A 25,913-nucleotide genomic window follows, 5' to 3' on the forward strand; every position below is an offset into this window, starting at 1 on the left:
AAGAACATTGTCGTTTTGTCTTAAGTTTTGAAGATCTTAAGATACGAGTAAGTATATGACATTGTATAGCATATCTTTTACTCTTTAATAGCGCATTAGCATTTTTATTTATTTTACCTTAACATAGGTTCTGTTTTTTTCATATAAATTAAGTAAGTATTTCCTTCACTACATATTCAGTAAAAATTTAAAAGTGAACGTATAACTATTTTGAAAGTTTATTGAAAAACAATAAGTATTTAATGTTTTCAATGTATATATGTATGTAGTAAGTACATAATTGTGTACTTTATAATTTTGTTCTTCAAATATAGTATTAGATCACTGTATCTTCGAAGACAGCTTAAAATTATTGTAGGAATATATAAAACAACAGTATTATTATTAAATATTTATTTCATTGTATTAAATATAAAATAGTATACAAGATTTAATATAATGTATACAAAGAATATGACTAAAAATATGAATACAAGTTACAAATGTAAATATTACATACTTGTGGCGGGAGTTGACGATTCGATAGACGTATATAATAAATATATAAATTTCTGATTTAATCAGAAAATAAATATTAAGCATCAACTATAAAAATTTTGAAATCGTCTAAGATAACGTCAGACGTTTTCAAAATTATTTTCCCTTTAACACTTCCACTAAATACTTAAAATTATGACATATTTTACGCTTTCGTTTGTTGTTTCGTCTTTTTATCATTAGTTACATCGTCGAGGACCCTTGGGTGAACCGCTATTCTTCTTAAGCTTTTTCTTGGAGGCTTTATTTGATCTTTCAATAAACTTTCTAGTTCCGTTAAGGATTTAATTTCCTTCAAATCCTTAAGATCTACACTACGGCCACTGTTTACTCTGCCAAAGTATCGATAGATATCTCTGCTTGCTTGGCATTGAGCACAATTATATGGCACTGGTACTGCATTCGGGAAACTCTGTTGAGCAGTTTGCATCTCAGAGTCGTTTCCTGGGCAATTAGGTACAAATACAACGGGAATAAATCCAATAATTCCATACGGACTGTAAGCTTGATTGTAATTGTTATGAATGTTTTGTGTCTGGGAAACAGCAGTTGAGGAATTTTGACCAGGATTTAAAAGATAGCATGGACAAGATCCCGGGCTAGGCACAATTGGCAAAGGATACGGAATGACATAAATGGGGAAAGGTGGCATTTGACTCGTAGGCGGATACATTGGGGGCTGGACACCAGTTCCTGTTGGCTGCCCAAGTGAATCTCCACCTGTAAAAGAAATAAATAGGTATTAATTTTCTAATAATACAAATAGTTTTTTTCAGCAGCAGCAGCCGCACGTCTGGCTATAAACATGCCTTATGTTCCAACCATATGTTCGATTCCTCTACGAGAAAAAAAAATCAATTTAGATCGCACGTTGAGTTCCACTATTCAAATGAAATAATAAAAAAATGTTTGTTTCAAAAAAGATCAAAGTTTAAGTAAAATATACGTACCATTAGAGCCTGGGTATCCTGGTTGTCCGGGTTGGCCTGGTTGTCCTGGGTATCCGGGCTGTCCTGGTTGACCTTGTTGTCCAGGGTATCCGGGCTGTCCCGGTTGACCTTGTTGTCCAGGGTATCCGGGTTGTCCTGGTTGGCCTGGCTGTCCTGGGTATCCTGGCTGGCCTGGTTGGCCAGGCTTGCCTGGTTGTCCGGGCTGACCTGGCTGTCCTGGGTTTCCGGGTTGACCTTGTTCACCGGGTCCTCCTTGTTGTCCTGGCTGTCCTGGGTATCCGGGTTGGCCTGGCTGTCCAGGGTATCCGGGTTGACCTGGTTTGCCTGGTTGTCCGGGCTGACCAGGCTGTCCTGGGTATCCTGGTTGACCTTGTTCACCGGGTCCTCCTTGTTGTCCTGGCTGGCCTGGTTGGCCTGGCTGTCCTGGGTATCCTGGCTGGCCAGAATGGCCTGGTTTGCCTGGTTGTCCGGGCTGGCCTGGCTGTCCTGGGTATCCGGGTTGACCAGGCTTGCCTGGTTGTCCGGGTTGGCCTGGCTGTCCTGGGTATCCTGGCTGGCCTGGTTGTACTTGTTGTCCTGGGTATCCGGGTTGTCCGGGCTGACCAGGCTGTCCTGGGTATCCTGGTTGACCTTGTTCACCGGGTCCTCCTTGTTGTCCTGGCTGGCCAGGTTGGCCGGGTTTGCCTGGTTGTCCGGGCTGGCCTGGCTGTCCTGGGTATCCGGGTTGACCAGGCTTGCCTGGTTGTCCGGGTTGGCCTGGCTGTCCTGGGTATCCTGGCTGGCCTGGTTGTCCTTGTTGTCCTGGGTATCCGGGCTGTCCTGGTTGACCTTGTTGTCCTGGCTGGCCTGGTTGGCCTGGCTGTCCTGGGTAACCTGGCTGGCCTGGTTGGCCAGGCTTGCCTGGTTGTCCGGGCTGGCCAGGCTGTCCTGGGTATCCTAGTTGACCTTGTTCACCGGGTCCTCCTTGTTGTCCTGGCTGGCCTGGTTGGCCTGGCTGTCCTGGGTATCCTGGCTGGCCAGGTTGGCCGGGTTTGCCTGGTTGTCCGGGCTGGCCTGGCTGTCCAGGGTATCCGGGTTGACCTGGTTTGCCTGGTTGTCCGGGCTGACCAGGCTGTCCTGGGTATCCTGGTTGACCTTGTTCACCGGGTCCTCCTTGTTGCCCTGGCTGGCCTGATTGCCCTGGCTGTCCTGGGTATCCTGGCTGGCCAGGTTGGCCTGGTTTGCCTGGTTGTCCGGGCTGGCCTGGCTGTCCTGGGTATCCGGGTTGACCAGGCTTGCCTGGTTGTCCGGGTTGGCCTGGCTGTCCTGGGTATCCGGGTTGACCTGGTTGACCTTGTTGTCCTGGCTGGCCTGGTTGGCCTGGCTGTCCTGGGTAACCTGGCTGGCCTGGTTGGCCAGGCTTGCCTGGTTGTCCGGGTTGGCCTGGCTGCCCTGGGTATCCTGGCTGGCCTGGTTGTCCTTGTTGTCCTGGGTATCCGGGTTGTCCTGGTTGTCCTGGCTGTCCTGGGTAACCTGGCTGGCCTGGTTGGCCGGGTTTGCCTGTTTGTCCGGGCTGACCAGGCTGTCCTGGGTATCCTAGTTGACCTTGTTCACCGGGTCCTCCTTGTTGTCCTGGCTGGCCTGGTTGGCCTAGCTGTCCTGGGTATCCTGGCTGGCCAGGTTGGCCGGGTTTGCCTGGTTGTCCGGGCTGGCCTGGCTGTCCTGGGTATCCGGGTTGACCAGGCTTGCCTGGATGTCCGGGTTGGCCTGGCTGTCCTGGGTATCCGGGTTGACCTGGTTGACCTTGTTGTCCTGGCTGGCCTGGTTGGCCTGGCTGTCCTGGGTAACCTGGCTGGCCTGGTTGGCCAGGCTTGCCTGGTTGTCCGGGTTGGCCTGGCTGCCCTGGGTGTCCTGGCTGGCCTGGTTGTCCTTGTTGTCCTGGGTATCCGGGTTGTCCTGGTTGTCCTGGCTGTCCTGGGTAACCTGGCTGGCCTGGTTGGCCGGGTTTGCCTGGTTGTCCGGGCTGACCAGGCTGTCCAGGGTATCCTGGTTGACCTTGTTCACCGGGTCCTCCTTGTTGTCCTGGCTGGCCTGGTTGGCCTGGCTGTCCTGGGTATCCTGGCTGGCCTGGTTGGCCTGGCTGTCCTGGGTATCCTGGCTGGCCAGGTTGGCCGGGTTTGCCTGGTTGTCCGGGCTGGCCTGGCTGTCCTGGGTATCCTGAGTGGCCTGGTTGTCCTTGTTGTCCTGGGTATCCGGGCTGTCCTGGTTGACCTTGTTGTCCTGGCTGGCCTGGTTGGCCTGGCTGTCCTGGGTAACCTGGCTGGCCAGGTTGGCCGGGTTTGCCTGGTTGTCCGGGCTGGCCTGGCTGTCCTGGGTATCCGGGTTGACCAGGCTTGCCTGGTTTTCCGGGTTGGCCTGGCTGTCCTGGGTATCCTGGCTGGCCTGGTTGTCCTTGTTGTCCTGGGTATCCGGGTTGTCCTGGTTGTCCTGGGTATCCGGGCTGTCCTGCATGGCCGGGTTTGCCTGGTTGTCCGGGCTGGCCTGGCTGTCCTGGGTATCCGGGCTGTCCTGGTTGACCTTGTTGTCCTGGCTGGCCTGGCTGTCCTGGGTATCCGGGTTGACCTTGTTCACCGGGTCCTTCTTGTTGTCCTGGCTGGCCTGGTTGGCCTGGCTGTCCTGGGTATCCGGGCTGTCCTGGTTGACTTTGTTGTCCTGGCTGGCCTGGCTGTCCTGGGTATCCGGGTTGACCTTGTTCACCGGGTCCTTCTTGTTGTCCTGGCTGGCCTGGTTGGCCTGGCTGTCCTGGGTATCCTGGCTGACCTGGTTGGCCAGGCTTGCCTGGTTGTCCGGGTTGGCCTGGCTGTCCTGGGTATCCGGGTTGGCCTGGCTGTCCAGGGTATCCGGGTTGACTTGGTTTGCCTGGTTGTCCGGGCTGACCAGGCTGTCCTGGGTATCCTGGTTGACCTTGTTCACCGGGTCCTCCTTGTTGTCCTGGCTGTCCTGGGTATCCTGGCTGGCCAGGTTGGCCTGGTTTGCCTGGTTGTCCGGGCTGGCCTGGCTGTCCTGGGTATCCGGGTTGACCAGGCTTGCCTGGTTGTCCGGGTTGGCCTGGCTGTCCTGGGTATCCTGGCTGGCCTGGTTGTACTTGTTGTCCTGGGTATCCGGGTTGTCCGGGCTGACCAGGCTGTCCTGGGTATCCTGGTTGACCTTGTTCACCGGGTCCTCCTTGTTGTCCTGGCTGGCCAGGTTGGCCGGGTTTGCCTGGTTGTCCGGGCTGGCCTGGCTGTCCTGGGTATCCGGGTTGACCAGGCTTGCCTGGTTGTCCGGGTTGGCCTGGCTGTCCTGGGTATCCGGGCTGTCCTGGTTGACCTTGTTGTCCTGGCTGGCCTGGTTGTCCTTGTTGTCCTGGGTATCCGGGCTGTCCTGGTTGTCCTGGCTGTCCTGGGTAACCTGGCTGGCCTGGTTGGCCGGGTTTGCCTGGTTGTCCGGGCTGACCAGGCTGTCCAGGGTATCCTGGTTGACCTTGTTCACCGGGTCCTCCTTGTTGTCCTGGCTGGCCTGGTTGGCCTGGCTGTCCTGGGTATCCTGGCTGGCCTGGTTGGCCTGGCTGTCCTGGGTATCCTGGCTGGCCAGGTTGGCCGGGTTTGCCTGGTTGTCCGGGCTGTCCTAGCTGTCCTGGGTATCCTGGCTGGCCTGGTTGTCCTTGTTGTCCTGGGTATCCGGGCTGTCCTGGTTGACCTTGTTGTCCTGGCTGGCCTGGTTGGCCTGGCTGTCCTGGGTAACCTGGCTGGCCTGGTTGGCCAGGCATGCCTGGTTGTCCGGGTTGGCCTGGCTGCCCTGGGTATCCTGGCTGGCCTTGTTGTCCTTGTTGTCCTGGGTATCCGGGCTGTCCTGGTTGTCCTGGCTGTCCAGGGTATCCTGGTTGACCTTGTTCACCGGGTCCTCCTTGTTGTCCTGGCTGGCCTGGTTGGCCTGGCTGTCCTGGGTATCCTGGCTGGCCAGGTTGGCCGGGTTTGCCTGGTTGTCCGAGCTGGCCTGGGTATCCTGGGTATCCGGGCTGTCCTGCATGGCCGGGTTTGCCTGGTTGTCCGGGCAGGCCTGGCTGTCCTGGGTATCCGGGCTGTCCTGGTTGACCTTGTTGTCCTGGCTGGCCTGGTTGGCCTTGCTGTCCTGGGTAACCTGGTTGGCCAGGTTTGCCTGGTTGTCCGGGCTGACCAGGCTGTCCTGGGTATCCGGGTTGACCAGGCTTGCCTGGTTGTCCAGGTTTGCCTGGCTGCCCTGGGTATCCTGGCTGGCCTGGCTGTCCAGGGTATCCGGGTTGACCTGGTTGGCCTGGTTGTCCTGGGTATCCTGGCTGGCCAGGTTGTCCGGGCTGGCCTGGGTATCCTGGGTATCCGGGCTGTCCTGCATGGCCGGGTTTGCCTGGATGTCCGGGCTGACCAGGCTGTCCTGGGTATCCTGGTAGACCTTGTTCACCGGGTCCTCCTTGTTGTCCTGGCTGGCCTGGTTGGCCTGGCTGTCCTGGGTATCCTGGCTGGCCTGGTTGGCTTGGCTGTCCTGGGTATCCTGGCTGGCCAGGTTGGCCGGGTTTGCCTGGTTTTCCGGGCTGGCCTGGCTGTCCTGGGTATCCGGGTTGACCTTGTTCACCGGGTCCTCCTTGTTGTCCTGGTTGGCCTTGTTGTCCTGGGTATCCTGGCTGTCCTGGTTGGCCAGGGTATCCGGGTTGACCTGGTTGCCCTGGTTGTCCTGGGTATCCGGGTTGTCCTGGTTGGCCGGGTTTGCCTGGTTGTCCGGGCTGGCCTAGCTGTCCTGGGTATCCGGGTTGACCAGGCTTGCCTGGTTGTCCAGGTTTGCCTGGCTGCCCTGGGTATCCTGGCTGGCCTGGCTGTCCAGGGTATCCGGGTTGACCTGGTTGGCCTGGTTGTCCTGGGTATCCTGGCTGGCCAGGTTGTCCGGGCTGGCCTGGGTATCCTGGGTATCCGGGCTGTCCTGCATGGCCGGGTTTGCCTGGATGTCCGGGCTGACCAGGCTGTCCTGGGTATCCTGGTAGACCTTGTTCACCGGGTCCTCCTTGTTGTCCTGGCTGGCCTGGTTGGCCTGGCTGTCCTGGGTATCCTGGCTGGCCTGGTTGGCTTGGCTGTCCTGGGTATCCTGGCTGGCCAGGTTGGCCGGGTTTGCCTGGTTTTCCGGGCTGGCCTGGCTGTCCTGGGTATCCGGGTTGACCTTGTTCACCGGGTCCTCCTTGTTGTCCTGGTTGGCCTTGTTGTCCTGGGTATCCTGGCTGTCCTGGTTGGCCAGGGTATCCGGGTTGACCTGGTTGCCCTGGTTGTCCTGGGTATCCGGGTTGTCCTGGTTGGCCGGGTTTGCCTGGTTGTCCGGGCTGGCCTAGCTGTCCTGGGTATCCGGGTTGACCAGGCTTGCCTGGTTGTCCAGGTTGGCCTGGCTGCCCTGGGTATCCTGGCTGGCCTGGCTGTCCAGGGTATCCGGGTTGACCTGGTTGGCCTGGTTGTCCTGGGTATCCGGGCTGTCCTGGTTGGCCGGGTTTGCCTGGTTGTTCGGGCTGACCAGGCTGTCCTGGGTATCCGGGTTGACCTTGTTCACCGGGTCCTCCTTGTGGTCCTGGTTGGCCTTGTTGTCCTGGGTATCCTGGCTGTCCTGGTTGGCCAGGCTTGCCCGGTTGTCCAGGCTGACTTGGCTGTCCTGGGTATCCGGGTTGTCCGGGTTGGCCATGTTGTCCTGGGTATCCGGGCTGCCCTGGTTGTCCTGGCTGTCCTGGGTAACCTGGCTGTCCTGGTTGTCCTGGCTGTCCTGGGTAACCTGGCTGTCCTGGTTGGCCGGGTTTGCCTGGATGTCCGGGCTGACCAGGCTGTCCTGGGTATCCTGGTTGACCTTGTTCACCGGGTCCTCCTTGTTGTCCTGGCTGGCCTGGTTGGCCTGGCTGTCCTGGGTATCCGGGTTGACCTGGTTGGCCTGGTTGTCCTGGGGATCCGGGCTGTCCTGGTTGGCCGGGTTTGCCTGGTTGTCCGGGCTGGCCTGGCTGTCCTGGGTATCCGGGTTGACCAGGCATGCCTGGTTGTCCGGGTTGTCCTTGTTGTCCTGGGTATCCGGGCTGTCCTGGTTGACCTTGTTGTCCTGGCTGGCCTGGTTGGCCTGGCTGCCCTGGGTATCCGGGTTGGCCTGGCTGTCCAGGGTATCCGGGTTGACCTGGTTGGCCTGGTTGTCCTGGGTATCCGGGCTGTCCTGGGTATCCGGGTTGACCTTGTCCACCGGGTCCTCCTTGTTGTCCTGGCTGGCCTGGTTGGCCTGGCTGTCCTGGGTATCCGGGTTGGCCTGGCTGTCCAGGGTATCCCGGTTGACCTGGTTGGCCTGGCTGTCCTGGGTATCCGGGTTGACCAGGCATGCCTGGTTGTCCGGGTTGTCCTTGTTGTCCTGGGTATCCGGGCTGTCCTGGTTGACCTTGTTGTCCTGGCTGGCCTGGTTGGCCTGGCTGCCCTGGGTATCCGGGTTGGCCTGGCTGTCCAGGGTATCCGGGTTGACCTGGTTGGCCTGGTTGTCCTGGGTATCCGGGCTGTCCTGGTTGGCCGGGTTTGCCTGGTTGTCCGGGCTGACCAGGCTGTCCTGGGTATCCGGGTTGACCTTGTCCACCGGGTCCTCCTTGTTGTCCTGGCTGGCCTGGTTGGCCTGGCTGTCCTGGGTATCCGGGTTGGCCTGGCTGTCCAGGGTATCCCGGTTGACCTGGTTGGCCTAGTTGTCCTGGGTATCCGGGCTGTCCTGGTTGGCCGGGTTTGCCTGGTTGTCCGGGCTGGCCTGGCTGTCCTGGGTATCCGGGTTGACCCGGCTTGCCTGGTTGTCCGGGTTGGCCTGGCTGGCCTGGTTGTCCTAGTTGTCCTGGATATCCGGGCTGTTCTGGTTGACCTTGTTGTCCTGGCTGGCCTGGTTGGCCTGGCTGTCCTGGGTAACCTGGTTGACCTTGTTCACCGGGTCCTCCTTGTTGTCCTGGTTGGCCTTGTTGTCCTGGGTACCCTGGCTGTCCTGGTTGGCCCGGCTTGCCCGGATGTCCAGGCTGGCCTGGGTGTCCTGGGTATCCGGGTTGTCCTGGTTGTCCTGGGTATCCGGGCTGTCCTGGTTGACCCTGTTGTCCTGGCTGGCCTGGCTGTCCTGGGTAACCTGGCTGGCCTGGTTGGCCAGGTTTGCCTGGTTGTCCGGGCTGACCAGGCTGTCCTGGGTATCCGGGTTGTCCGGGTTGGTCTGGCTGTCCTGGGTATCCGGGCTGTCCTGGTTGACCTTGTTGCCCAGGGTATCCGGGTTGTCCTGGTTGGCCTGGTTGTCCTGGGTATCCGGGCTGTCCTGGTTGACCTTGTTGTCCTGGCTGGCCTGGTTGACCTGGCTGTCCTGGGTATCCTGGCTGGCCTGGTTGTCCGGGTTGGCCTGGCTGTCCTGGGTATCCGGGTTGGCCTGGTTGTCCTGGGTATCCGGGCTGTCCTGGTTGACCTTGTTGTCCTGGCTGCCCTGGTTGGCCTGGCTGTCCTGGGTAACCTGGCTGGCCTGGTTGTTCTGGGTATCCTGGCTGTCCTGGTTGACCTTGTTCACCGGGTCCTCCTTGTTGTCCTGGCTGACCTGGTTGGCCTGGCTGTCCTGGGTATCCTGGCTGGCCTGGATGGCCTGGTTGTCCTGGGTATCCTGGCTGGCCTGGTTGTCCAGGTTGGCCTGGCTGTCCTGGGTATCCGGGTTGGCCTGGTTGACCTTGTTCACCAGGTCCTCCTTGTTGTCCTGGCTGGCCTGTTTGGCCTGGTTGTCCAGGGTATCCGGGTTGACTCGGTTGGCCTGGCTGTCCAGGGTATCCGGGTTGTGCTGGTTGGCCTGGCTGGCCTGGTTGGCCAGGCTTGCCTTGTTGTCCGGGTTGGCCTGGCTGTCCTGGGTAATTAGGACGTAATTAGTATTGGAGAATTAGCATTGTGTTATCGTTAAACATACATAACATTACATTATTTTGTCGTTGCACTAATAACCAATCAATCTATTGTGGTAATATCGTTATATATGATCACGAAACAAGTTTTCTACTTTTCCTATTAAAAATCAGGTGTATATTTCGTTTATTAAAACTTGTTAAAACTTTATGTTTTTCGTAAATACATAGAATAATTTAATTAATATATTTATTTATTCTCTAATTTAATGTGTTTAGAAATTAAAGTTTACAATGTAATATTTACATATATCAAGATAAATCTTCATTGGATATTGTTAATTGTCTCAAAAAGAATTTTAGTCATCAAATATCGTGATATTTAATCAATTATGTTTTTCTTTATTTTTAAGCAAAAACAATAGTTTTATGTACCTGGGTAATTTTCTCCAACAGACCCTTGCGAACCAGCACTGTCGAGACTTCCGTTACCGCCAGGACCGCCGGGACCACCAGGACCACCAGGACCACCAGGTCCACCTGGTCCACCTGGAGATCCAGGACTACCTGGTGCCCCAGGTACGCCTGGATAGTAACCACCTTAAATGTATGTATAACTTTAGTAAAAAATAATAAATATAGCTCAATAATTAGTATAAGCAAAAAAAATTAATTATTTAATTTTATTTAAAATTTTATCATGGTAATTATAAAGTTACCTGATCCATTAGGTCCATTGGGTCCACTAGGTCCATTAGGTCCATTAGGTCTATTAGGTCCATTAGGTCCATTAGGTCCATTAGGTCCATTAGGTCCATAAGGTCCACCAGGTCCATTAGGTCCAGTTGGTTCATATCCTGCATTCCAAATTTATTTGAAACAATAAGTTAGACGTAATCTTACCGTATACATGAGGTTTTAGGCTCGAATACTATTCAAATATGATTTTCTTTTGTTTTGTATTTAACTCGGACTTATTTTCCCCATTTATTACAAATCACACGACATTTAATTTAATCTCTAAAAGATTTATCCATATTTGGGTACAGATTTCAACTACATGCCTGTATGTTATATTTATAATAATAAATTGTAATGTTGATAAGTGATTTACGTAGATAAAAACAAGCACATGAAATAGGTAATACGTTTTTATAAGTATTTTTTCTGAAAAAAAATTTTTTCTGATAGTAAATAATGTTTTGTTGTGTATACCTTGTCCGGGATAATTTTCTCCACTTGATACCGGAGGACCACCAGGGCTGCCGGGCCCACCAGGCCCGCCGGGACCACCAGGGCTGCCGGGACCACCAGGCCCGCCGGGACCACCAGGACCACCTGGTCCCCCTGGGCCACCCGGAGATCCAGGGGAGCCAGGAGATCCAGGTGCACCAGGGTAGTAACCACCTTAAAATTTTAATAATTTCAACTATAATAACTAATGTACAGTAAGCAACAACTAAATCAATTTAGAGAACATAGTTTACATAAAATTAAATATGTTGTAAAATTACCTGATTCATTAGGTCCATTGGGACCGCTAGGTCCATTGGGTCCACTAGGTCCATAGGGACCATTTGGCCCACTAGGTGCACTCGGTTTATATCCTATATAGGAAAAAATATTTATGCAAATATAAAACCCAATTATTTCAGATACATTAGATATTTACTAAAACATGTAATAATTAATAACATAAATGAAAACACTCCACCGTAACTTAATCTATTTTTAATATTTTTTATTTTGTTGTCAAAAATTTATAAATCAAAAAATCAGTTTCTCGTTGTACTGTCCCGCACACAGCAGGGTAGGCAGATGGAACCTAGTGTTAAGACACTTCGTTCCCGATTTTCTTTTATCTCCTCGAATGGGGATCGAACCCAAGACCAGTCGGTTTTACAGTCACACTTTGTGGCCCTGCTCCATAGCTGACATCAATTTATGCCACATTTAAATTACTTTATGTAAATATTTACTGATGGATGTCTTTATTTAAAGTTTTATTTTATGTTTTTAGCACAATAGATACCCTTATGTTTACGGATCGAATATAAGTCACATGCAATGGACACGATTTAGTATCGTCATAATCAAACGTTATTGTACTTTATATATTTATATACCTTGACTAGGGTAATTTTCTCCGCTTGAACCTGAAGGCCCACCAGAGCTGCCAGGGCCACCAGGTCCACCAGGTCCTCCGGGCCCACCTGGCCCTCCTGGGCTACCTGGAGATCCAGGGCTACCTGGGGATCCAGGTGTGCTAGGATAGTATTCACCTGGAGTTTAATAATAATAATGATTTATTGTACACCCAAAAAAAGACGCAGAAATACATGTAAAATAATTATTCTACAAAAGGCGGTCTAATGTCAATCTCTACGAGACAGAAGAAATAGCAAATTAAGAAAGAGAGAATGTGATACATAAGGTAATAAAATATATAAAAATGATTACTACACCTACTACATCATACGAAAGTACTATTACATTATTTTACCAACTCTCAACTAGCAATAATCGAAAACTAAAATTAAAATAAAATATTTTTTGCCACAATATCGGTGCGATCTTCAGATGAAATTTTACTATAAAAATAAATAAACAGCCTGACAACGTAATATTTCGAAAGAGTCACCCGCGACGAAACTAATTTCTATTAACACGTTTTTATTAACTTGGTTTGTATGTATGTATTTCTGTAAAGGTAATTTTGAAAGTGATTTAAATGACTGAAACGTCGCGTCGGATTAATTTGAAAGTCTGTATATTTATCAAGGACGCAATAATAAACAATATGCAATAATAATAAATAAATAACATTAAAAAAACATGCTTCTATGAAATATCTAACAAGAAAATTAAACATAAATATTGGTTGAAAAATTAAAAAAAGATATATAAGAAATAAATAAACTAGGTTTTGTAAAAAAATAACTAAAATATAAAAAAGGTAGAAACTAAAAAGTTATTTGTATATAAGTTATCGGATTCACCCTGACATGTCGTAATAAAGCTATAAATAAACTTAATCTAGTGTAAACGTAAACATAAATGGTTATATACCTTGACCAGGGTAATTTTGTCCATCTGATCCTGGAAGACCAACAAAACCGCCAGGGCCACCAGGACCACCAGGACCACCAGGACCACCAGGTCCTCCTGGACCACCAGGAGTTCCAGGACTACCAGGAGATCCAGGTTTACCAGGATAATATCCACCTGAGATGTAATTTCATATTTTTATTATATAATTAACGTACAGTAAGCTATAAACAAGATATGAAAAATTACTTATCGTTTATTATGAATACACAATTTTATATGTAATTAAATTACCTGATTCAATAGGTCCACTAGGTCCATTTGGTCCACTAGGACCATTGGGTCCACTGGGTCCACTGGGTCCACTGGGTCCACTTGGTCCATTGGGGCCACCCGGTCCATTGGGTCCACCCGGTCCATTGGGGCCATTTTGTCCGTTAGAGCCACCTGGCTTATATCCTACGTAGCAATAACCACAACCAAGAAATAAATTATAATGTGATAACAGATTATATTTTTACGTATAAGCAACTTTACTCTTATAAACAAACTAGCGGACGCACGCAGCTTCGCTTGCTTATTTAGGGAATTCTAATAAACCACGAAACATGTGTTCAATGAAAGATTTTTAAGAGTCTAAATTTCAAATTTTATAAAAATCGGTGGCGATTTAAAGATTTTTCTATACAAACTTTCAACCCCTTATTTGCGCCCTTAGGGTGTGAATTCTAGAAAACCATGAAACACATGTTCAATTAAATATTTTTAAGAGTCTAAATTTCAAATTTTATAATAATCAGTGGCGTTTTAAAGATTTTTCCATACAAACTTTCAACCCCTTATTCGCACCCTTAGGGGAAGAATTCTAGAAAACGATGAAACATGTATTCAATTAAATACTTTTAAAAATCTAAATTTTAAAATTTTATAAATATCGGTGCTGATACAATTTTTTTTCCATACAAACTTTCAACCCCTATTTCACCCCTTTAGGGTTAAAATTTTTCAAAATCCCTTCTTAGTGGATGTCCATATTACAAAAGTAAACATCTGTCCAAATTTCACGTTTCTACCATCAGCAGTTACGGCTGTGCGTGCGTCTTACCTCAGCCAGTGAGGACAAGTCCTTTTATATATATAGATACTAGCGGCCCGCTCGCGGTTTCGCCCGCGTAAACTATGTTATTATTAATTTCTGTCTCCATGACTACGTCCTAGTGACGTCTATGCAAAATTTGAGATTCCTAGCGCATGTAGTTTCTGAGATTTCGTGATGAGTGAGTGACCTTTCGATTTTATATATATAGATGTAAATTTATTAAAAAGTATTGCTGTTATGTCACAGTTACTGCATTTAATATTCGTGCAAATAATAATACTTTTGTTTCATTACAATTGTGTCACGATTTTCAAAGTTACAGTGTTGTAAAGTTTCGCAGCTTTTTAAAATTTGAGTTCCTTCGCAAGCAACTGAGTGACGTCATGCTGCGACTGTTATTTCCAATTACGGGTGATACAGAGTGTATACATGCAAGAACTACCAAAATATTTTTTTTTTTTTAAATTCAAGGGATGTAGCGAAAAAAATTATATTATTAAATTAATGGTGGTTTTTTTCCAGAAAGAATTTTTAAAACTACTGGTATATGTTTAAAATAATCTTTGAAGATTTCACAGACAGTTAAAATTATTATTCTTATTACGAGAATTAAGTGCATTTGAATCCATTTTTTGGGTATTTACGTAAGTGTTTACATTTTTCAGCAGTCTACTATAATCAGACAATGTTTATAGAATACAAATAACTTGATATTGTAAAGCTATCCTAGCACAGGCCGTAAATTAGATAATGCTTTTCGGTGGTGGTAAATATTAACTCGTACATGATGTAAAAAGGATATTTTACAAGGATTTTTTGTACTGTTTATATTAAGAGCTAAAAGTTTCTATTATACATTATACATATATACAGGTGTAACTCGATCAAAGAATCAAATGTGGTCTATGGGTAGAAGACGAAGACAATAAAATAATAAAAATAATATTTGTAGTTTTTAAAATAGACGGTCAAAAAATTAACTTTTAAAAATATTTTTTCTATAGCTTCTGAAACTTAAAGTTAACCACCACCCAAGTACATCACATACAAAGAGTTTAGAGAATTAGTTATACTTGGGACTTATTTTTACCTGATCCTTGGTTTACTGGGCCTCCCGGGCCACCAGATCCTCCAGGACTACCAGGGCTGCCAGGGCTGCCAGGGCTACCGGGACTACCTGGGCTTCCGGGGCTGCCGGGAGTACCAGGGCTACCAGGAGTGCCTGGAGATCCTGGATAATATCCTCCTTGTCCTGAAAAATATAGTATAAATTTTTTGTAACATTATTTATTTTAACATTATTTGTTTTGTTTGTTTTAACATTATTTATATAAACCTAGTGAGTTTAGTGTTAAACTCAAATCATGCAGATTTGTATATATGTACATATAAATTTGTAATGTACCTATATATTTTATCTACGGTTATGCAGTCAGAACTATATTATTAAAATAAAAACATATAGGACAATATCATAGAAACAGAGCCAATTCGTGGCGCAGGGACGCCAGTCGTGACGAAGGTGTACGAAGTGTCACAGTTTGCGGGTTCGATGCCGACTCGAGGAAATGAAATATTCAATATGGTAATATTCAATATATTCAATTTTCTTGCGGAAAAAGGGGAAGGAGTGTCTTAACACTACGTTTTCTCTGTCTATCCTGTTATATGCGGGATACAGCTTGAAACTAAAAAAGTCATAGATTTGGTAGTCCCTAGATGAAATGAAAATTGCAAATGTTTTTATCGTTCTTTTAAACTACTAAGAAGTATCAAAGTAAAAAAAAAAATATTTCTGCGTTTTTTAAAAGTATAATACCTAGAGACCGTCAGAGTATAATAAAGGTTTTACGAACCTGGATAAATAACAGGTTTGGAATTGCTGGTTTGGCTGGCGCTGTCCACGGGAGGTCGGGGTGGTTTCGGTATAGGTTTTGGTAATGGAGGTGGCCTTGGAGGGACTCCACCTGGTGTTCTTCCACATCCATTTGGCAGATATAATTTGTTCCAGGGTACCACTTTACCTGGTATGTTATTTGGCGCTAACGAACTAGAAACAAAAAAAAATAGTTGTCTTAATATTTTTTTGCCTCACACACAACACGCAAGGAGGCTTAAAATTAATTTTAAATCGTTTCTACCGATAAGTGGAAAAAAAATATTTTATGTGTTGGTTAATTTAGCTAATATGATTTTTGTTAAATGTCGTTGCAATTCCAGAAATTAATTTAATTAATTGCAAAATTTTGATATGTGAAGTCTTCTTTCAAAGTGCTATATAAGTCCAAATTTATTTTTAAACTGTAGTTTACTTAAACTTATCATTTATTGTAATAAATGATAAGTTTAAGTATTATTAACAAAAACATCTATTTATTCTTTTCCGCTTAACATATTTTCCGTCTAAGACTCGGTTTTTAGCTGAGTTCTAAAGTCGTCTTAAACGAGCTTTTTATACGTACTTTTCATCATATTCATGATTTTCGTCGGGGAAAACTTCTACCGCTTTTCCAGGTTCGATAACTCTATATCCGTGAGTATCAGCGACGTAGTGTGTCACTCGCAGGTATCCATCGGGGTCCACGTAGCCGTAGCAGCCGTACGTTACACCGTCGGGACCTCTGTTTTCATGGTGAAACTGACCATTCGGACCGACATCGTACCCAAAGCCATATGCGTCTGTAAATATAACAATAAAATTATTATTTCAATTATCATTAATTTTCTGTTAATAGCTTATGTTAATTATATTTGAAAAACAAATGTTACTCCTTGTATTAACTTATGTTAACATAAGGAGTTAAGAACACACATTAAATACTGACATAATAAGTAGTTGTATCCAATATTAAAAATGTTATAATTAGGTATATTATTATAACAAGGATGTTTTAATATTTTTTTTCTAATATAAAAATATAATCAACAACGTGGTTGGAATTCTAAGAAACATAAACTAGTACATTACTTGTATCATAATTCGTTTCATAGTATTGTTTCTTCTCATCATCTTCGATGTCGACCACAATTTCTTTGCTGTTATCACCGTAGCCGTATTGCCGCGCTTCTTGGGCTTCAGCTTGGATTAACGCCCTTGTGTCAGTCGCATCTTCACTAGCCTTTGATAAGACTAGTAAAGCCTAAAAAAATACATAATATATTAAATTAATGCATTTATGAATGGGTGCCTGGTAAACATTAATTTACAGCTTTATAGATAGGCGGCATTGTAACAGGTAGAATTGAATTTGTATTATTATTATATTAAGTAGCTGTATCAACTAATGTAAAACTAATATTGAATTGATATTTTTTTACTGTTGTGATGGATCTTTTTAACAAACAGATATTAAAACACGTTGCCAGCACTTGCGAAATGGATTGCCAAACAATGTCTTCAGGCACTTTTAAATGATGTCATAAATTTTCAACTGCGTTGCAACTGAGGACGCTAATCATTTTATTTGATGCCTAAATGTCAACGATTTAATATTGATTCGTATATATGCACATACTCGTATGTGCATTGTGCATACGATTTCGGTGGCCAACGTATTCTATTGTTACATAAAACGGTATTACAATTCTTATCGCTTTTGCAACGTTATTTTATTTAAGGTTATCCAAAATACTTCTTACTAACGAGAAATACTTGCATAAATTTAAATTATTTGCTGAAAGTCACAACGATATTTTCAATGTCCAGAATAAATATATATATTTTTTTATTTTGGCTTTCATATAAAAAATAAACTAATCTTAAATTTCGGTTTTCCTTCAAGATTATATCATCGAATATATCTAGTTTAATTATGTCTGCTACCTGATGTGAAAATACATTTTTAAGTGTAATATAAAATTATCCATATACTAAATTATAAACAGTCCCAAGCAATGATGACCAGCATACATACAAGATTATTAAAAGACATCAATTGTTGAATACCAAATCTTGTCCTTGGGGTTTTGCATATAGTAATGGGAAACAAACTTAAACATATTTCCCATGACGTAAAATTTCATCAAATCTACGACGTTATATGGATCTTGCTAGGATGTTATAAGGCAAGACATTTTCAAGTATCTATATCGGGACAATGCCGAATGTATATTATTTATTAATGACAAATATTCATGTAAGTACTCGTATTAAATTATTGCGTTCATTATTAACTAAAGATTCGTCATATTTTTACTGACTTATTTAATAGTAATTAAATGTATGTAGAATATTATGTAGAATATTATTTAAATAAATTAAAGCCAGCAAGAGATCTATAGTCATATCGCGGCGTTGGGTCCTTCGAGTAAGATAAATAAGCACACGCTATTTGAATCCAGTAATAGAAAATATAGAACTAAGATAGAGTAAAGAAGAACGCGATGGATTTCTGCCACATAACCCGCAATGCCTTCAGAATTCAACTTTAAAATTTATAAAAACTCACGTCCCGCTTTTGTTTACACAAAAAAAAAACTGTAAAAACGGATAACCTAAAGAGATTTCGTTCAGGTCAATCACGATAATAGCGATTCGTGTCATATACGAGTACAGAAATCTTTTTAAAAATCTGGCCGCGTGCGGTTTATATTTTAGCAATGTCCATGGTGTTCGTGACCGTAACCTTACCAGCCGCTGTCAACTTATCGCCTTAAGTTTAGGCGCACGTACTGGAGACAAGGATCAAGAAATGGTTTATAATTCGCGAAATAATCCATTCAAAAGGCGTTTTCCATCATGATATATGGGTACACAAAAAATATCTTTGACATAGTTGTGAACATGTATAAATAACAGTCAAACGGCACAAGTACTTGGCATGTAATGCACACTGTACTGTACTTTCGCAATTCTTAAAAAGATTAGCCTTTGTTTTATGTTTGCGGAGACACTGCCACGAGGGCACGCTGCGAAGATGAATCGGTGCCGTAATAACAATCAATATAACTACGTTTTATTCTCGAACGCTTATCATCCGCTCTACTGGATTGGATTTAATGTTATCAATGATATTTCTCCCAAGGGTTCTGTAATGTACCCGGTAATAAAATATGAGACATATATAAAGAATTAGTCGTTTTTATGGTAGAACAACTCCAAATCGATTTTTATTTACTAATATTACCTTGACTGTTGAATATAAAATAATGTAACCAGAATGTTTATTCAAATTAAAATTCTTAACATCTGTAAAATTCGATATGAATAAAAATAATTATTTACAAATTGTTTATGTCATAAATATTTATATTTATATTTCATAAAATACATATGAATATATTATCTTTATTATGAGATCCGGTTGAATAATAGCATCATAGTGCATTTTGTTGTGTGTGCGTTGTCGCATTATTTCTACGTTTTATGGGTAACTGCTTAGTCATGTGTGGCTTCAGCAAAGGTTCCGATTTGACTTGGATGCCCTTGCCCATTGCTATTTAACGTTCATTCAATTGTAAGATGGACGATACGTCTAACCTACTTTGTGGTTTACTACTGGTACTGCACATATAGTGAATTACAATAAAATATATTAAAACATATATATATAGCGGCACAACGGTGTGAATGTAACTCGACGGTTGTGAGTTCGATCCTCACTCGAGGAAGTGAAATATTTATTTACGTTTATATTTCCATTTCTTCGTTTTGGTTTCGAGGCAAAGCGCGGCGTTGAGTTCTGCCACTCAACACTCAATGCCTCCAAAATTCGGCGGAAAGTGGAGAACGGAGTTCTTAACACTAGGTTCTCTGTGCCTACCCTGCTGTGTGCGTGAAGCTGATTTTTTATTAACTTTTTAACATTTTTACGTTTATATCTTTTCTAAGTTTAATAATATGCCTGTTTATAAGACAAACAACATTCATATTTCAATGGTATTTATTAATTTCTTAATGTTAGACGATAGCTCATAGTAGTCAAGGTCTGGTTAACATTTAGACGCTACATAAATTTAATCGAATACTTAAATCCTATTTCCGTAAAAAAATATTGATAGAACCTTCATTACGTTATGTTTTACGTCATGTAATGTTAAATATTTAAAAAAAAATAATGTAACTAAAACAACCATTGTCTTAGTATATTGTCATGAAATATTTAATGTCTATATGAGTTTGTGCAAAACTCAAAAATATTATTAATAAGAAAGACCATAATTACTTTGTTATAAAACATAATCTTGAAATTAATATTGTTACTGTCGCATTCCTTTGTTAAAATATTAAAAATTTTCGTGTTTGTTTTTGGAAAAAAAATAATATTGATGCTCCAAGCTCCTGGTTAAGTTTATATTTTTTTTATAAAATAAAAAATATATATATATATTGTGTCAAGGTAAGTTGATGACGCCAGTGTGTTATGTCATGCGTTCTCCTATGTTTGGACGGCAATTTAGGCGCTAAGTAGCTGTTTAAACTGTTGAAGGTCGCTTGCATCCGGCACTCACTAACAATCAATCAGACTACGTACTAGTGAAAGTGAATTTTGTAGAGCTTTTTTCCATTAGTAGAGTAAGAAAAACAAGATATATAAGTTAAATATATGTGTTACCTATTAATAATAACAATATTGACTAAAACGTTTGTTTTCCTTAACGCGTATGCCTCCAGAATTCAGCAGAAAATGGGAATCGGAGTGTCGTAACACTAGGTTCCCTCTGTCTACCCTGCTGTGCGCGGGATACAGCGAGAAGCTGATTTAATTTTGCTTATTTAAAATGATTAGAATCAATGTATTTTGAGACACTAGATAATATTAAAATATTTTTTTAAGTATCTGATAAGCATTTTGTTCCTGAGATTCCACTGTTGCTAGTATTTACGTTAGCCAATGTCGTTAGCACACTAAATACTAACATACTACTTATGTATTGACAGTAAGTTGGTAATGAATAAAGAGGTATGTTGGGACATCAATATGTCGAGGTTGACTTGAATTTTGATTGCATTAAAATAGTAAATTTAATAAAATAAATTATAGAGATTTTAAATTATAATTTCATTATAATTTCTTTCTGTTATAATTTCATTATAATGTCTTTTTATTATATAATATTCTTTACTGCACATATAATGCTAATGAATGAATGATGAACGTATAAATTTGTTTATTGACATTTCTTTCATTTCATTCGCCCCAATTTTTGTACTATAAACCAGTAAAAGAGCTATAAGCAAATATAATAGCAATCCTACTTCTTCAAGAAAAAATATGACTAATTAAAAATTCTGAATTTAACAAATTTGCAACCTTATTGTTCCATGACGACCCTAAGGTTTGGTATTTATAAAAACTCATTTCTTGCAATGACCTCAATGTAATATTTACTTAAAATTTGCGTAAATGTTTTTCCTATTTCAAAAATGAGCAAGCATTTTATTTGGTTTTTACGTATGTGTTTACTTTATTTATATTACAGTTTTATAATTTCAATACACGACAATATATGTAGTCATTATTAGACTGTATAATAATGTTGGAAACAGCAGGACGTAAAACCTCGCCACCTTGGATATGTTATTCAACTAAGTGTTAAGTTGTATATTATTAATTTAAACATAAATCTGATGTTTACTAAAATTAATTGTTTAAATAATATTTCTCATTAAGTAAAAATTCTTTAAAAATATTTGACCTTTAGATTATGTGATAAAACACACTGTGACGAAGTTAGACAGTGGAAATATTTCAAAGTCTTAAAAAATGTAAATTTAACAATTTTACTACAAATATAAACAGCAAGCAGTAAGTATTATTATAGTTTTAGTTTAAAAAAACTAGAAAATTTGAAATAAGATGATTTAAATTAAAATTCTTTACCTACTCGTATACTTGTTTGAAAAGCCGCACGGTGGCTTCTTCGAGCTTACGTCATTGTACAGACCGCTGTACCGTGTTTATGCCTGTCAGAGGTGAGCTAGTCGCACCCTCAACCTTTAAACTATTCTAATCTCATATTTACATGCCGTTACCATATAACGAATTCGACTCCTATACGTGCAACCGGATCAGTCTGAGAGTCGACAGTTTTACAAAAATAGAGATGACTCATTTAACTTATTTTAAATTATTATTTCAAGTCATCATCACTTGGAAATTTTAAATATTTAATAATATGTTTTTTATTAATCAATTACTTACTCAATTACTTTCATTAATGATTTACTACAAAAATAACAAATGTACTGAAAAACACTTTGACAACTACGACTGAGTGACGTATGACTATTTTCGTCATAATCAAAGATCAGAACGGTGCCACTATTTTTTTGTTTTCCGTCGTAAGAGAAAGTGTATAAGATAAAAAAATATATTTATTTATTTATGCTTGCAAAACCAACAACAGGTCAGTAAGTTATTGTTAAGCTCTCAGAAGATATTTCAAAAGAATATCCGAATAATATTAAAATTTACCCAATTACAAAACTTAATGTAGTTTACCGATATAGTAAAGAATTATAAATATTTTATGAGATATTTGTCCGAGAGCTGGTTAGGTAATCGACCAAAATATGGTCACAGGTCATATCAAAGTTTTACTATTGATCTTGTATATGTATACATATTTGTAAGTAATTTAAGTAATTTAAGTAAATTAAGAAATACTTGAACATGAAATTTTAAAAAAATCTAATTTACTCATATTTTGTGTATACTAAAAGGGACATAAAAAATCTAAACACGTATTTTTGACAATGTACAGAACGGACAACGGACTCTTAACTGTGAGTTTTGAACTGAGATAGTTCATTGTCAAGTTCGGCAAATTTTATTTTTTCCGCCCACTACATTTCCGATTCTACATCACTAGTGAGATGAAATGATTGATTGACAGTACAATGAGCGAAAGAACCAAAGGCTCGTCCGTCAAACCCATTGACAGATCCGATGTCATTGTCCTATTATGTTCATCCTTGCATCACGAACGGTCAACAGGTTGCAATATTAATACACAAACGGTGTCGATAAGAAATATTAAAAGTTTCATAATTCACAATCGCTTTTCCAACTTTAATAAGTTGACTATTGTTACCTTTCTTAATGAGGCGTCCATTTGTGCGTTATATAACTGTGCTATAAGTTATGAAAATAAACACGGACAACTTTTATTATGTCATAAATCGGCCGCTCAATATTGCTCAATAATTATTTCATTTTTATAACTTTCTCAAATAATATTTCCCTCCTAATACAATGGATTTGATTACTGTAATAATTGAGACATTTTTTATGATATTCAATTGTTTTAATAACATTTCTATTTAAAAATACGCTGGACAAACTTTTTTATCCCCCCTTTTTTAACGTTCCCAAACTTTTTTACCCGTCTCTCAGAGACATGTTCCTAACGGTCTTATTGCATTCTAAACTGTATTATCCTTCTAAACAATGTATGAACTGATTTTATTTATTATGTCTCTATTGTAAAGACGACCTGGATTTCTCCATCAAGTAATTCGCTATCCATCAATGTTTGTATCATTTCAAAGAAAAAAAACCGTATATTCCCCTTCTTCAAGCAAAGAAACGATTTTCCTGATTTATATTTAAATATATTTATAACGTTTATAAATGCGTGGGAAGCTTTAGCCTTTTTTGGATTCATCAAAACATTTATAACAGTATTTAATATACCTTTTAATAATAAACGAGGTCGTTCAACTTTAAATTAATACAACAATAAATGAATGTTATGCTCAACGAAATATTGAGTTGATTTACTAAATTATTTTATATAAGTATTAGTTTTTTTTATGTTGTAAAGTCCGGAAATATGACACCGCGGTTTAACCTTTGACAAGTTGCTTAAATTAGTTCATAACTTAGTTAACATTTAAATTGTATTCTTAGAAATCAAGAAGCCATAATTAATAGTCAAGTCCAAGGATGTCGTGTCTCTACATTATTAAAATACTTTGATTCTTGTTAGAATTTTTCTTAAACATCGATTATCCTTGTTCGATGTGTATTTTTAAAATAAATAACTATTTAATATATTAAGAAAATTTGTTGTCATAGAAAAGGGATAATTTTTGTTTTAATATTAAAAAGTATTTTAATGTTAAGATAAAACATTTTAGTAATACTGTTCCTATAATCATTTTTATGATATCTTTTTTATTTTAAAAACGTCGACTCCTTACTATAATGCAATATTTATCGAGCGTGGTTAATAGCTTTTATGATATTTATCATATGCTGTAACTGAGACTAAGCTTTATACTTTACTTATTATTAACTACGATCGTTGAATAATAGATTATCTATGTTTTTGCTTTTTATTGCTTTTTCATATCTTCGCTCTGGCAACAAGGCTAAAGCCTGGCGTTGAATGCCGCCACTCAAACCGCAATACTTCGAAAAATTTGGCGGATAGTGGGGAAAGGAGTGTCTTACTACAAAGTTTCCTCTGCCTACTTTGCTGTAAGAGATACAGCGTGAAGCTAAGAAAAAAATATAAACGATCACTGAAAAACTTAGAACATAAACATATATATGAATACGAATTAAGATAACTAATTATTTTAGATCCTTGAAAAAATCCATTGTTTTTACTTTTAAGTTGAAATATCTATTTTTAGTAATAAAAACATATAAAAACTATAGAAAATATTTTTCACGTCTCTAATACCGAAAATTATTAACAGATTAAGTTGTGACAATTTTAAACGAGGTAAATCTTTTTGAGCATTGTGTCAAATAGAAGTTCGATATTCAAATTTAAAATATTCTTATATCTTTACTAAAATGGATTTTGCAGACAAGTTAATCGTAAGCTATCACGGGTTTAGAGGATAGTTATTTAGTTAAGAACTAGCAATGAACTCAAGAGCACAAATATATGTTAATTCAATGTTTAAATTAGTTTAATATATTTTTCGGCTACCTCAAATATATACTTATAGGTTAACCTTACTTAATATGAATAAAATTATTTAACAAGATTACAAAACAACCACAAGGCGTTTTGAATAGCAACCAGAACAAGGAGACAATTTAATTTATCCAAATAAATTATCTATACAAATATATATAGAAGAAAGTCTTATGAAAATCTATTATTGAGCATATACTCGTATATAAAGATTTTGAATTTGTTTCGTGAATCTAAAACTCATTTTGTTCTTTGAAGCTTTTACAAGCCTTGGTTATTTCTAGGTATTGCGTCTTTATGCAAACCTTTTTATATTTAGTTTTTATATTAAATTCTTTAATATTTTAAAAGTCATAAGAAGTTTTAAATGTAATCTCAATTATGGGTATGTATATTAATATATTTTTTATACCATTCCAAAGTATAAACTTTAAACTTGGTATGTATCTTCACATGTTATTTTTTTATACTGGTATAACAGGCTTTCGGTCCATTAAATATATTATCTTGCAGGATATACTCTTATTACCTTGTTTAGTAAGAAATAAGTAATGAATTATTCGTATATAAATAATTTAATTGAACGATTTTTAATACTGGTCTAGTTGATTAGTAAAGTAACGAATTAAAAATAAAAATAAGTGATATTATAAATTTAATAATCGACGCAAGTATGACTCACCCGACGTTAAGCGTGAAGAAAGGTCAAGGTTATTATAGGTAATATCACATTTTTCCATTATATAAATATTTGAAATATTTAACTAACGATTAAATGTAGGTATATTATAGTTATAGAAATTCAATTATTTTATTTTTTATTAATAGGAAAAAATCAAGGACATTTTGCATGTATATTGTATATTATTTTACATGTAGTTAAGACATACGTATCGATCTTAATTTTTTCATCGATTAAAATATATTTTAATAAAAATAATTTTGAGTATAGGCAGCAAAAGCCTCGAAATACAACATATACGATTACCTACAGTTAACGTTAATGTGTATGTTATTAAATATAATATACATAATAAAATATTACAGATAAAACTTACCAAAAGGTAAAAAAGTATTCCCGGCGCCATGGCACGGGGGATGGCCAGCCGGCCTCTCCTCTGGTCCGGTCCAATGATACACCACAAGCCTCACGATACAGCTTCACGCTTAACCCCCAGCTTAATTCGCTAACATGTCCCGCTCCCCAGCGGACGCCTTTTAAAACTAAATTGTGCAAACTCGAAGATGCGCCTCTTATATTACCTCTTACGTTAACGTCGAATACCGCAACGTATTTGGCATATAGGTGTTTTGGCATGTGTGGGTGTATTTTGGACACGCATTACAGGTATGTGTGTGACTTTGACATGTGATCCTCTTTGTGTGTGTCAAACGTTATCTGTGTCCTTTTACCATATATCTTTCTAAGCTTTATAAATCTTTATCAAGTATATGTTTTAAAAATCATTTCAGTATATAATTCATCACCGATTCCCATTAAGTTAATCAAAGC

General features: G+C 41.1%; 1 protein-coding gene across 2 annotated transcripts; it reads right to left on the reverse strand.

The window, feature by feature from the left end:
- Positions 1-378: 378 nt before the first annotated feature.
- On the reverse strand, positions 379-25,651 carry LOC146532627 (uncharacterized). Of its 2 annotated transcripts, XM_085196183.1 has the most exons (14): positions 25,459-25,651; positions 16,491-16,662; positions 15,985-16,201; positions 15,379-15,572; positions 14,613-14,774; positions 12,718-12,882; positions 12,445-12,600; positions 11,502-11,657; positions 10,890-10,982; positions 10,591-10,782; positions 10,095-10,232; positions 9,811-9,975; positions 1,488-9,380; positions 379-1,257 (listed from the first exon to the last, which is right to left on the reverse strand). In XM_085196183.1, the coding sequence occupies exons 1-14, from the start codon at positions 25,486-25,488 to the stop codon at positions 683-685; spliced, it is 10,308 nt and encodes a 3,435-aa protein (XP_085052309.1). In that variant the 5' UTR covers positions 25,489-25,651; the 3' UTR covers positions 379-682. The 2 variants fall into 2 exon arrangements, with proteins under 2 accessions (XP_085052309.1, XP_085052310.1); XM_085196184.1 differs by lacking the exon at positions 12,445-12,600.
- Between the last annotated feature and the right edge of the window lie 262 nt (positions 25,652-25,913).

This window comes from Heliconius melpomene, chromosome 13, assembly GCF_056956725.1.
Source record: "Heliconius melpomene rosina isolate 202511_hmr_F chromosome 13, ASM5695672v1, whole genome shotgun sequence".
Taxonomy (NCBI): Eukaryota; Metazoa; Arthropoda; class Insecta; order Lepidoptera; family Nymphalidae; genus Heliconius; species Heliconius melpomene.